Genomic DNA, 13967 nt, shown 5'->3' on the forward strand with positions numbered 1-13967 from the left:
TTATACAAATAAAATTGAATCAATTAAAAGTTACTCACTAACTGATCTGTTGGGAATATGTCGTCTGTATTATGGTACTTCCTTATCGTCCAAGGGAAATAATGCTTCTTATTCAGTCTTTTTACAGCTTCCTTTGGAATGGAAAAAAGGTTAAAGGAATTAAAAGGAACATTCTAGTCAATGACTATCAAGATGGTGGGAAGAAGTTGCCACACATTCAGTCTTTTGATGATGCACTTATGAATACGTACATACAAAAATCGACCCACTCAATCATTCACAGTGAAAATTTATCATAGGCAAAAGTTTCTTTATAAGGAACAAAGAACTCCACATTGTTTTACAGAAGTTTAATAGTTATTGGAAAGATGTGATTTTTGCATGGTTGTAATTGGATAACTATCTCAACACAACACTTGAACAAATTGCATCAATGCTACTCTAATATAATAGATGTATCAATAACAATAGTAATAATAAATTCTTTCTGAAGACTGTGTGTGAAAAGTTAATGTTCTTTTTTAACGACATCATTAAGGAAGATGGCATGTACCTTGCATGAAACAAGCACATGGACAAATTTAATATCAATATTACTTTTGTAGAGTTGATGCAATAAGAGGAACTTGGAAAAAACACTATTATAAATACCATGTAACAGGAATCACCACTAGATGAAAATATAAATTACCTCAAGATTCAGGACAAAACTGCAAATTACTCATTTCATATATTATACAGTATACGAGGAAAAGCTAATGACTTCCAGTTCAAATCGAAACTAATTGGAACTTTTTTAAATCAGAATTACTCGCATGAAGATTGGGAATCAATATTTTTCCTTCCCTTCTCTACTATTAATGATATAGTACTTTAGTGTTTTCAATACAAAGTTCTCCATATAATTATATATTAATAGAAGACTATTTAAAATGAAAATTTCTGAATCATCATTATGTACATTTTGTAGCTGAATAGAATATATATGGGATGTCATTTTGTGAAAACAGTACTGATAAATTTTAGGACACTTCTTAGAGACATATATCTTACTAAGTTAGATTTAACAAAAGACACAACACAATTAAAAATTAAAAATTCACCAGTCTTGGATATCATTAATGTATGTTTAATTCGGAACAAAAGTACATGTATACTTGAAGAATTAAAAATGCGTTCGAAGTTGTGTGGATTGCATTGAACATAACAAACCTTATAAACATATGGAATTATATTCTGCATACTTGTATTCTTCTGCAAGGCAGAATTAATCAAGGTTCAATCAGAATTCTGAATGATAAATTCAAAGACTTTTCCAAAACTTTCAAAGACCACAAACATAGATTTCCAAGATATATTTATGCTAATATTTTGCATTCAAGTTATGTTATACGAGAAAACAATGAATGCAAAATATTACAATATTGCTTAATGATGAAATGAAACAACGGGTCATCAAAAAAGAAAGAAACCCGGAAATCTTGACTACATCCGAATCTAACAACCTTGGACAATTGTATTTGTGATTATGGAAAGAAATTAAAATGTTTGGGTTTATTTCAATTTTCAAAGACTTTTAAAGACCTTAGGGTCATCTGCTTGATTTTCCCAAACATTCAAGGTCTTTAAAAAGACTAGGTCATGTTTCCCAAACTGTCAAAGACCTTCAAAGACCATATGAACCCTGTAAAAAGGAGGACGGTGGAAAAGGAATAACACAGCACAGCTATTCTGTAATTAGTTATGTAAGAAACATGTGTATGCAGGCATGTATGTGTGCAATGCATATGTGTATGCAGGTATGTATGTTTGTGTGTAATACATATGTGTATGCAGGTATATATGTGTGGAATGCATATGTCTGCTTATATATATATATACATTATAAATATTAAAATTAAAAATAGGCAATTATTTATGTGTTTCACGTTTGCCTGCCAGCGATTACGTCAGTCAGGAACAAAGGAATGGGTTAGCGCCATGAGTATGTTGACCCTGCACTGTTGTGGCGATTCGCGTTTGTACAAGAACCGCTCCGTTAAGTGTCAAAACTCACATGCAGACGTTAGAAGCTTTGTGCTCGAACAAAGGAACCTCGATGCTGTTGTAAATCCGTGTTCACAGATGGCCTGAGGCTCGTCTGTTAAATTGGACCGACTGGGTAGAATTGATATCCAATCAGAACTGAGGAAGGGTGGGGCCATCAATTCGAACCAGAATTTAACAGTCATTTGGGCTGGGAACGAATTAGTCATTATCAAGCATCGTGCTGATAAGTTGTAACAATAACTCCAGGAGCCACTCGTGATTTGGCATGAAAAACCTTGGTACATTCAAGGACAGAAAGCTTCGTAAAGGTCAGTGAGTTATTTGCTCGATTGTTGCAGAATGTTAGGGCATTGTAATTGTAATTATGTGCAGTATGTATATTTACTTACTAGAATTGTTAGTACGTAGAATTACCTTTGAATTGTTTACTTTACATGCGTACTTGAGAAACGAGCTATGATTATGGAGATTGCTCGCTCGTCAGAATTAATATTGTAATTCGCTATTTAGTTACTTCATGGTTAACTAGTGTATTTATTCATGTGATTTTCTTGATTTTGCAACTGTTGAATTGAATTGTAACTTTAGAAATGGTTGCAGTGTGTAAAATTAAATAATACGGATATTTTAATATTTGTGTACACTTGTGGGAGTGTAATGTACAGAAATGCGTCGGATTGTTATGATATTGCTGAGAATAATGAGATTAAGAATATATATATATATATATATATATATATATATATATATATATATATATATATATATATATATATATATATATATATATATATATATATATATATATATATATATATATATACATATATATATATATATATATATATATATATATATATATATATATATATATATATATATATATATATATATATATATATATATATATATATATATATATATATATATATATATATATATTGATGTGACACAATTTAGTGATTTCTGTATAAGTAGGATACCGCTCATATTTTTCGACGTGCACGAATTCGTGACCATAGATGTAGATATCCTTGATCTGATGATATATTTGTATGCATTATAATATGAAAATCAACAATATTTTAATTTATAAAATGGATTGTACATAATTTGACCAAATTTTTTTCTTTCTTAAGTCTTTAAATATTAATGTGATTTTGGTTGTAAAAATTATTTGGTGTCTTCAAATATAGGTTGGGTATTCATGATGATGTGCTTGTTGATATATTTATAAGGCCTTTTTTCGTCAAGTTTGTGATACCCTCATTAATCAAAAACGTGTCAAAGCTGAATACTAAATATAGTCCCAAGGACTTTCACTTGTAAGCTGTTTAAAATTTTATACAATACTAACCTTAAAAATTCTTCATCCTGCATTTAGAAAATATTTGAAAACCAATACATATAACGAATTATATACAACAGCATGGTCAATGCCTCACAATTACGGTAGTCCGAGGTCAGAGACTGATTATGTGTAGCTGCTGACCTGACATATGTGAGAAGCACTAGCCCATCAGACCATTAATATTTCTCATTTGTTCATGGAAATGGAAGCAAATGTGCTTTTAAATCCTTACAACATCTGAAATGAGTCATACAACTGCACTTAGTGGGAGACTGGTGGCTTAAAACATTGCTGAATCTCTGCAAATTTAGCATGCAATACACCGATCACCAGTCCATGCTTGATCATCATCAAACATGTGTCTTACCATGTTTTAAATCCTTCAAGTTAATTTAAGCATATAATTGCCGGTACAAAACATTAAACAAGCATAGTGAATTCGTTTGCTACAGGAAGTGTTACAGTGAAAGGCTTCAAAGATCCAGGGTCCTAAAAAGGATGAACAATGTAATAAATCAACGAATTTGGACTTTTCCTGGATCAAAATACTTGGCAATCAGCTGAGTATGATGAAAAGAGGTTTTATTGTTTTGTTCAGCATGTACAACATACAGAGTCAGTCATTCATACATATACATTATTCAAAGGCATGTCCAACTGTATAACTGACTTTTTTATAGCACCTGACACAAAGGAAGCGCATATTACTTGCACCAGAGAGGTTATTGTTTGCAAATAAAACTTACCCCTCTCAGTCATCAAGATGATGACTGACTGCACATTTACAAAGCTGAGTACCCAACCATTTATTTAAGACCAGAAATGTCAAGATATATAAAATGGATGGGAAAGATCAGAAGAAACTAGACCATCGGTCAAGTGGATTGCTCCTTTTGGTGTCACTAACTGTATATTAATTGACTTGAAATAAATTGTGTTATTTTCCGATCTGTTTCACTGTGTTATATTGTATCTGTAGGTTTTTTCATATTTTATCTGATGCTGAAAACTTTTTGATATAAGTTTAATATGACTGCAGCAATGAAATTCTGTGACAATCCACCAAAAAAAAAAAAGAATGATTATGTGATTTGAAAATTTTAAATGTTAAGCTTAGTAACATATTTATATGATTGAAAATGCAATAAGGTAGTTGTCTCAATTTGGAGTTTTCATCAAGTTTTTCATACCTTTTGTTTATGTTAACGCACTGTCTGGTGTAAATATTTATATATCAGATTCAGCTGTTAGACCAATCCTTGGCTTATGCAGACGTGGGTCCTACTGTTCCTGGACCAGTGGGCCAAAAATGAAATTTTCAGGCCCTAGTAATGTAACACAAATGATGAAGTCATCCTATATTTCATGTCTTTGCAAATATACCATTCATAAGTGTCAAGGCTACACAAGCAGATATAAAGAATCATATGATAGCACCATTATCCATTTCATACTGCTACTGTATGCTGTTTTCTTTTGCGGGGATTGGGATGTGCAAGCGAATTTTAATGCTGTCATACTTACTTGTCACTATTTAGTTGCTTGCCTTTCCAAGACAGAAACTGCTCTTGTCCGTATAATAAGACATATTCAGTCTCTCTCCCACATTAACAGCCAAAGCACATTAGCCATCTTCTTTCTTAGGAACAGACTACTCGTGGGAATATGATTGGAATGGATTTTATCAGTAATACATTATTTGTTGCTACTTCATTGCTGTATTTCACAATATGGTGTGATGTGGATGGACTCAACACCTGGCATTACAATATATATTCACCCGTATGGTATGAATTTACACTACATAAGTTTGTATCTGCCTGGGCCATTCTTTGTGCCATCAGTATTGGCCCTAACGGATATATGCCTTTGCTCTGGTGTACCAAAGAAGAAGAAAGCAGTGTTCGACTGCCAAACTGTGGCTTTCGTAACAGCGTCTAATGATGAATGTGTCCTACATGTCTATGAGGTAGTAATGGTAGAAATATCAGTAAAGGACTCATATGCCCAACTGATTATATCCCACCTTGAAAAAATGCACGTTGAAATATCAGATAGGGGCAGATCTGTGCTCTTGATCATCGTCCATCTAGAAAAAGGGGATGCTGAAATATCAGGAGAGCCATTATGGGAAGGAAAAAATGCTTTAAACCTTCCTTTTCAATTCTACATTCAGAAGTGGCTAAATTGAACATCAAATCCGTAACTAAGAATTAAGCTCAATGATTAGACTGAGGATCGCTGTTGGTAATGTTAAGCAAAACAAAAGAAGTTGGTCTCTTGCTATAATGCCAGGTTGGCAAAGAGAATTTATTGTTTGGGTTTAATGCAATTTTTCAGTGCAAGATAAGCTATACATGGTGGCCAGTATAACTGGTTGAAGAAGCACCTAGGAAAATTCCAGCAATAACCACAGTCCCACGTGATGCCACTGGTAAGCTTTTCAAATACCCACATAGGCTCAGCCGATGAATTGAACCCAAGTCGTGAGATGTCAGTGACTGGTAAAGGTGAGCACTTTAGGCCACTTGGTGGTGAGGTAGAGGCCCTGGCAAATGGAGAGAAATAGATACGTAACTGCTGTTGAAAGGTAAACAGCCTTTTATATAGACATGATATAAGCTTACATCTACATACTGCAGATCCTAAGGAGAGCTGAAAAGTATTCTTAAGGGCAAGATTCTCACAGGAAACGTCACCCAAAGGTTCAAAGGTGGGACTTTATAAATATAACACATTATGAAAGAGTTGATCCACCAATAAGTCTCTGAAGCTCATAAACCCTAGGAAACATCCTGAGATGGTCCATCAACAGCCGAGACCAGCTTCAGGGTGGAGGCATCCACTGCTCAGGCTGTCTAATTTAAGACTGGATATGAATAAAAATGTAGTTTGTTGTTAAGTCTTGTCATGGAGAAAATCCATTAATCTCTCTCACTTTGTGAATGAAGCGTTTGGTACAGATTGGTGCAGTGACCATTCCATTAGGACTAAATTATCTCTCCTAAATCGACTCTCTGCAGAAAATATTCTTCTTGTCAAGAAAATGACAGGCTGTGTATAATCTCTTCTACCTATGCTCAGCAAAGGAGGCTACAAATCTCCACACAAAAAGAAGGTGCATGTGCATCTCCTATTCACATGAAATGTATGACATTTGTGTTGTTGGAAAATACCATCACAAAGTAATTACTTATATGAAATGCTTATGTAAAGGTATATTCTTGCCAAGAACACAAAAGCTGAAGAACTATTTATTCTGGCTCCAAGTTATCACCACACCCAGTAGACCAGCAAATAGGCCTCATCTTTTTTTGACAGAAAAATAAGCTGAGAACTACTGTATGATCTACACATCCATAAGCAGATGTATGAACATACAGACTAGCACAGGGTTCATGGGTGTGAAATGGAGATATGTTCCTGCTTTTCACCACCAGTTCAAGTGATGCAGGAATTCTGATCCTAAAGAAATCTGATCTTGCAAGTGATTTCCTTACGTAATTTTTAGTTATCCATTGGATCAATCTGAGAGGTTAAAGTACAGTTTCCCCTGAAGAATTTGGCAGACTTGTCTTATAACAGATGTACAAAGACAAGTCTTCCATAGTCTTCAGGGTTCTATAACAGATGTACACATATGAGTCAACAATAAATTGTTGGATTTCAGCACCCCCTAAAAGGGCCATCATAACTCCATTTATTCTGTCATCCACACCTCTACAAAACCTGCAAAGAAAATTATACAATTTATCTAGCTTTGGAGTGTGTCCTAGCCACAGAACTGCCAACTCTCCAGACATGCAATTAATGAAAAGCGGGATACAAATTAGTGAATTTTAAACACAATTAGTGAAAAATTATATTATTACACTAGCTCCATCCACTCTGATGGTCAGTACTATATTACTTGAAAATACCAAAATTAAACTAAAATATATTTACACTGAATACATGTGCAAAGTTATTTGCAACCAAAGTCACTGATATACACAAACTTCACGCCATTTGTCATGATATGATGCTGTGGCAGACTTGACCGTCCTGAATTAGGCTGCGGTAAATTTGTTTTCAAAACAGTTCAGGCTTCTTTCTTGTTGTTTAATCTTGGCGACTAAAGATAACGTTGTTACAACTTTTCAGCATCAAAGAAGGCACTAAAGTTTGTATTATTGTTCCTTACAATAGGAAATAATCTTTCACTGTCACTGTTGCAGATCTCCAAATGAGAAAGGCAGGTTATGTTCAACAAAGAAAGCTCATAAACAATGCTTCAGCATTGGTAGCTTGCAGGACTTGAGTATGTGGCTTAAAGTACTCCAGAGCTGAAATCTACTGGGGTTTAGAGCTTAAATCTACTGGGGTTGCTATAGCAGTGTGCTTTATCACATTGTTCTGCCACATGCCCACAGGTGCTCATATCGTTGCTTATAATTTATATACCATACATGGACCATATAACATTATTACTATATTGTATTTGACAGGTAAATTGTAAGCAACAGTACAAGTCCTTGTACACATTACCAATTCTAAAACTCATGGCACACTACTGTGCAAAAGCACAATGTACATCGATGTTTGATGGCTGAATGCAAGGCCAATTTTTAGTTTACTCAGATCTATACTTCACTTTTTGTGGGATACAAATCTTTTTACTTGGAAATGAAAACACGTTAACTGTTGGGTAGCTTAATTATGAAATGGTACTAAACAATAAAATGGTCAAAGTTCAGTGGCGTCAATACATGCGAGGAAACCTGTGAACTCAACCATATTACGATACATCCTAATCTTTCAATATCTTAAAATTTCCAGCACTCGAGAAAGCTGTCTTCATTTAGTGTTTGTTTAAAAGAAGTTACAGTTGCTACAAGTATGCACATATGCTATTTTAAACAAAATAAGTTGGGCCCCGGTCTTCTTCACGAGTATTTTTAAAACTTCTGTACTAAATATAACTTTATACTTTACAATGCTTGCTACAGGGAAAACTGTAACAAATGAACATAGCTCTCCTAACATCGCAACTAGCAATTCAAGACCGTTATGGGTACAAATGACCACTGCTGCTATTTTGACAATCACTTAAGGTAATGAAATTTATTTTATTCCTGATTTAAGGTGATTGAGAATTCTGGAATTTCTTATTTTTCTGCATGCAGCGTGAATTCCTGAATCACTATCAAGAGTCATGAAATTCTCACCAAATTCGTGAGTGTTGGCAGGTCTGCAGTCAAGTTACAACGGATCATCAGTAGGTCAGATTTGGTATACAGGACAAACTACTAGAGGATGCAGATCAACAAGATACCAAGATTCTTAAGATAGCCACTGTTGAAGCCATAATGGATGTCTATACAGCACAATTTTCATTTCTGACCAACTAGAAATCACAAGTGATTTAGAAAAACTCCCTGCTGAAAACACCATTCCATTAAGAAGAGCAAAAATTAAATTTTTAAATAAATTCTGCTTTTCTGAGAACACTTAACTGTCACATTAATGCTAGGGATATAAATATGCTACATTCTAAATCCATTCCTACAAAAAGATCACATTTTTTCTCTTCTGTCTTACAGAAAAAAAGTCAATACCTCTTGGCAATTACATCCACTTGCCACCTCCAAGTGTAACTATTTTTTAACCTGAATGATATACTAATGAGGATGCTTGCATAGCTCAGTGGTTGGGAAGATTTTTAAGTAATGAGGGTAAGTATTCTCAGAGAAACATAATTTACTTTAAAAAATGCTTTCTCTTTCAAATATTCTCCCTGATTACATTACATTTGGGAGGATGATTAATAGAAGGAGGAAATGCTGAGCATCTGACCTCTACTTCAAGTATCTTTCCACACAATGGTGACTGAATTCCCCATGCGATTGATAATCCCTTGCCCTAATTTTACAACAACACAGCTGAGGGTCATATGACATGTGACTCCTATATCCAGTTAAGATGATGATTATTGAAACAACAACAAGATGTCCAAGATGGCTGCCATAGCAGTCATACTGGATGACAGAACAGTACCATTTCAGTTAGGACCAATTAAACATCATAAAAATAATTTTGGTGAAAATTCTCTGTTTATGTGACATTCCATTCAGAAGATTTGTAATAATAAAACTTAAAACATAGCTACAGTGCTAGCCATACTGAACAGCAGAGATCATTTAGTTGCAACATCATGTCGATATGAACATCATATCAGGAAAAATAGCAATGACAAGATTTAATGACAAGACTTACTGGATGTCTGAGCAGCATAATTTAATAAAAACTAGTCCATGGAATGAATGTGTATATAGTGTTTCACCAGATTCTTCCAAGTAGTTCAGGAACAGTAATGATAAACTTACTAACAGATGGACATTGGACAACAGACTATCCCATAAGCTATTCTGGTCAACAGCAAGCAGAGCTGAAGATACCTAAATGAAAAACTTGAAACACTGACATTACTGTCCTTAATTTGTACCTGTGAAATTTTATCCACATGTGTTCCCACCAAAATCACAGGGGGGCTGCCGGCTTCTGGAGATGATGCACATGAATGTATCGAGTTTAGCCAAACCTCAATTAGCTCTGAAAATAAATCATACACGAGAGTAGTGTGAATGGCACATTATATGTCTGCCCCACTGCATATAGCTGTTTATGTAAGTAAATAAAATAGCTGTGCAAAACCCATTTTCTTCTTTTAGTAACAGCCACCTTACGTTTGATCATTTAAATCCTAATAATGAAATAGGGTTTCTTCTTATCCTAATCGCAAGCAATCTACAAAGATTGGTCCAAGTCTGCATTGCAGAATGAACGCTGTTCAGAAACCATTTTTTCTTCATTGTCTCAATGACTGCAAACTTAGACTTTTTGATTCCCGAATCAAGAGGATTGTCCTTTATCCGAAATGTGAGCTATACACAAAGTTTGATTGAGATATGCAACACAGACCTGATGTCAACATTCACACATACATTAATATTTCTTTCTTGCCCATGACCTGCACGTCTAAGTTTTGATAATGAGATCATTCATTAGATGCATACAGATAGATGCAAAATGAAGCGACATTCCAAATGTAAAGACCCCAAAATAAAATCATACTGAATTAAAAGAAGAAGAAAAAAACTAAGATTAATCTTGGATGTGGAAAGACATACATGCATGCACCTGGATTCCAAGGTACATGAAATCTTTATGTGAATGTTCACTCAATTTTCAGGCAAGGCAAAGTGTTTCTAAATACAATGTTTTATTTCTATTTTATTTCTTCCTTCCTGGTCCAGTGTGGAATAAATCTGTGCTCTGACTGCATTAATGTAGAAAATAACTACGAATTGCATTTTTGTAGAAAGTAACTGTGAACAATGGGTCAATTTGTTTCATTTTGGCAGTGAAGTAGTAGCAGATCAGAACTTACCATGAACTTTGCACTTCATTATCCCTTCACTATCAAAATAACACTCATCAGCTACAAGATCAGTAACCTGTCCACTGACATCCGAAACCAAGAGGTATATGGCTCGTCTTGTCAGGAATGTCTGATGTGTCGTGTAGAATGCAAACTGGCCTGCAAAATCCCAAATTGTTAGAAGTGAGTTTTCGCCATTACCTTCTAATTTATTAACATTTTCTTTCAACAATTTTAACATGACTATAGTGTTTGTTTCAGACTGGGTGGGCCTCTTCTGAACTACAACTGAAGAGGATTCTTCTTGCTGAGGAACAGGGGATCCTTCTTGCTGACTAGTAGCAGTTGAAATATCTTGGCCAATGTCATGTTCAGAAGAACGGTAGTACAGTACTTCTGCATCGTGGTCTTCAACATCAACATGATTCTCTTCAAGACTCTCAGATCTGTCGCCTTCAGATGGGATTATGACTTGTTTATCAACAACCTTGCCCTTCACTGACTGCTGCTCATTCAGAACTTTAGCAATTCGCTGCAGTCGATAATCCTGTCCTGAATCTGAAAACATAAGATGCAGGACATACAACTGAATTCTGATTTGTATTCACCGAGCATAATGGCAATGGAAATAATGTACATTAGTCTAAAATACAAAAGTAAGTGATTCTGATAATGGTGTGGAAACAAGAAGGCAGTAAGGCGTTTATTATTTATACAGATTGTGTTACTTCACATCACATTTTCCAATTTAAAGTCACTGGTATGGATGTGAAACACAGGGAATAACCGGTACTATTTTGTTTTATGTATCGCTAAAAAACATTATATGGTCAGGACCATCTAATTTGTGTAGACTGGGTCACTGGAACCACACATTTTTTATATGGCCTTTGACAAACTTTACTGTCTCATACATATACAGAATCACTACCACTTCATGAGGTGCTACATAAACTTAGCAAAATGCTATGGTCATTAATAGATGTATTAATAGGTGTTCTGTTCTGACAGTGATTATCACTAAACAAGTGAATGTTCTGAAGAATTTAATGCAATAGGTCAAAAGAAGAGGAATTTTAGTTTCCATCTGCATACCAAGGTCAAAATAAATTTATTATTTACTAGCGAGCGTCCGATAAGTCAGAACTGATGGGGAGGTTAACACAGCGTATAGTTTCAGTATGGACTACGGCCCAACAATGCTGGTATCCGCTGTTAGAAAGAAAAAAAGCGTAGACCTACTTGTTGGTCTAAATCTGCCTATGTAGACACCTGGCTTGGGTACTGTATGCAGACCTGCCAACCTGAATTAGATCCTTTCATTAAGCATTCTATATTTTTTTCATAAGTATGACCAGTTTTCAATAAGTTGTAACAGAATAATATATACTGCTATTGTCGAGATGGATTTTAAAAATTAGGTATTCCAAAATGATGCGCCGTTTAAAGCATCTGAGGTACTACTATTAAGTCAGTTTGGTTCTCTGACTACTTTCAAAACAGCTAACATGAAAACCAGGATCAAAAAACATGGACAAGCCAAATATCCAGATTTTACTGCAACAATCATATTTCCATAGTTTTTCATTTTGTTATATAAGTCTGTATTGTAAGGGTCATTTTTGTAAGACTTACTGCAAAATCGTAATGGTTGGCAGGTCTATGTATGTTGTGATACACACAGATAGCCATGCTACCAGATTAGCTGCAATCGATCAACATCCAAAGGCAGGAACAAGAACGGCTACAATTTACCAAATGAATGAGGTTTTGTTTGTTTGTTTTATACAAAATGTACCCCAAACATAGTTTTGCTGAAACTTCAAAGAAAACTGATTATCTTTGAAGCACTAAGCAAATAGAACAAAAAAATCAATGAATGTTCTACAATTATTTATGTTACTGCCAGAACAACAACCATAATTAGTTTGGTGTCCAAAAGTTTGCATTTAGCGGTGAAACAATAACACATGCACAATTCATCAAAGCATGCCTGAACTGGACATGGACAGATTAACCGTTGCAAAAAGTAGGACAAATTTTAGATTTGGAGTAAACTGGGGCTAGGATACAAAAATAATGGGTGCTATTTCATTCAATGAAAACGTGCAATGGCTCTGGACATAACTGTAGTAACTGTAAAATCAGCCTACGGCATGTCAACCATTCCCTCCTGTTCATTGCTGAATATGTATGTATGTATGTATGTATGTATGTATGTATGTATGTATGTATGTATGTATACATGTATGTATGTCTGTATGTATGTATCAATGTATGTATGTATGTATGTATGTATGTATGCATGCAAGCATGCAAGCATGTATGTATGTATGTATATACACACACATGCAATAACTTTTGGGGCCTCACGTGGCCGAGTGGTCTAAAGCGCTCTCCATTATGGATCACTGCCATCTCATCTTTGTCTGTGCCGGTTCGATTCTCAGATTCAGCCAATGTAGGCATGTGAGAAAGCTTGTCAGTAGCTTCTCGTGGGTCGGTGGTTCTTTCCGGGGTTTTCCCGGGTTCTTCCTCCACCATTAATACTGGCCGCCATCTATAGCCTATTGTATTCTGAACAATGGCGTTAAACTCCACAACAACAACAACAGCATGAGCCTTTGTGTGGAATTTCGATGTTATCCATTCTTATCACATGGAAAACTTTACCCGTGCATTTTATGATGCTTGCTAATTTAGGTAGGAACATCAGTCTTGATTAACCTGTCTGCCTCCGGCATATTTTCCTACATAGCATACCTCTCCAGAACAAGCCGTGAATGTGATGAACATTTGCTGGACTACTAAATACACTTCATCGGCCTATATGCAAATTCGATATGACCTGGGCAGAACCAAGAGGTCGCTGATGACATGCTTAGGTGGGCATAAATGAGTCCAGATATAGATATTTTTGAGATTATCTTTGATGTTTAAGGCAGAGGAAAAGGGAACCAATTGTGACTTGATTGGATTAACTTTTAAATCAAAGTCCATTAGGATTACAGAACAAGACCATGACATTTTTCAGCTTCAAACTGATTAGTACATTGGCTAATTCTGAATGAAAAATATATTATGAAAAAAATGAGTTTTGTTGCTTTATAAAATTGGGTTCAAAAGAACTATAAAAAAATTCACTAC

At 35.0% G+C, this 13967-nt stretch overlaps 1 protein-coding gene across 1 annotated transcript in view; it reads right to left on the reverse strand.

The window, feature by feature from the left end:
• LOC149784593 (uncharacterized) overlaps positions 1 to 13967 on the reverse strand; it is a 160091-nt gene that overhangs the window by 77268 nt on the left and 68856 nt on the right. The window contains exons 5-7 of the mRNA XM_089933014.1: positions 10830 to 11378; positions 9885 to 9991; positions 39 to 131 (exon numbers count right to left, since the gene is read on the reverse strand). Coding sequence (XP_089789140.1) covers positions 39 to 131; positions 9885 to 9991; positions 10830 to 11378 — 749 coding nt within the window. The remainder of the gene's footprint in view (positions 1 to 38; positions 132 to 9884; positions 9992 to 10829; positions 11379 to 13967) is intronic.

This window comes from Sinohyriopsis cumingii, chromosome 14 (genome assembly GCF_028554795.1).
Source record: "Sinohyriopsis cumingii isolate HCF-2022 chromosome 14, ASM2855479v2, whole genome shotgun sequence".
In the NCBI taxonomy this organism is placed as follows: domain Eukaryota; kingdom Metazoa; phylum Mollusca; class Bivalvia; order Unionida; family Unionidae; genus Sinohyriopsis; species Sinohyriopsis cumingii.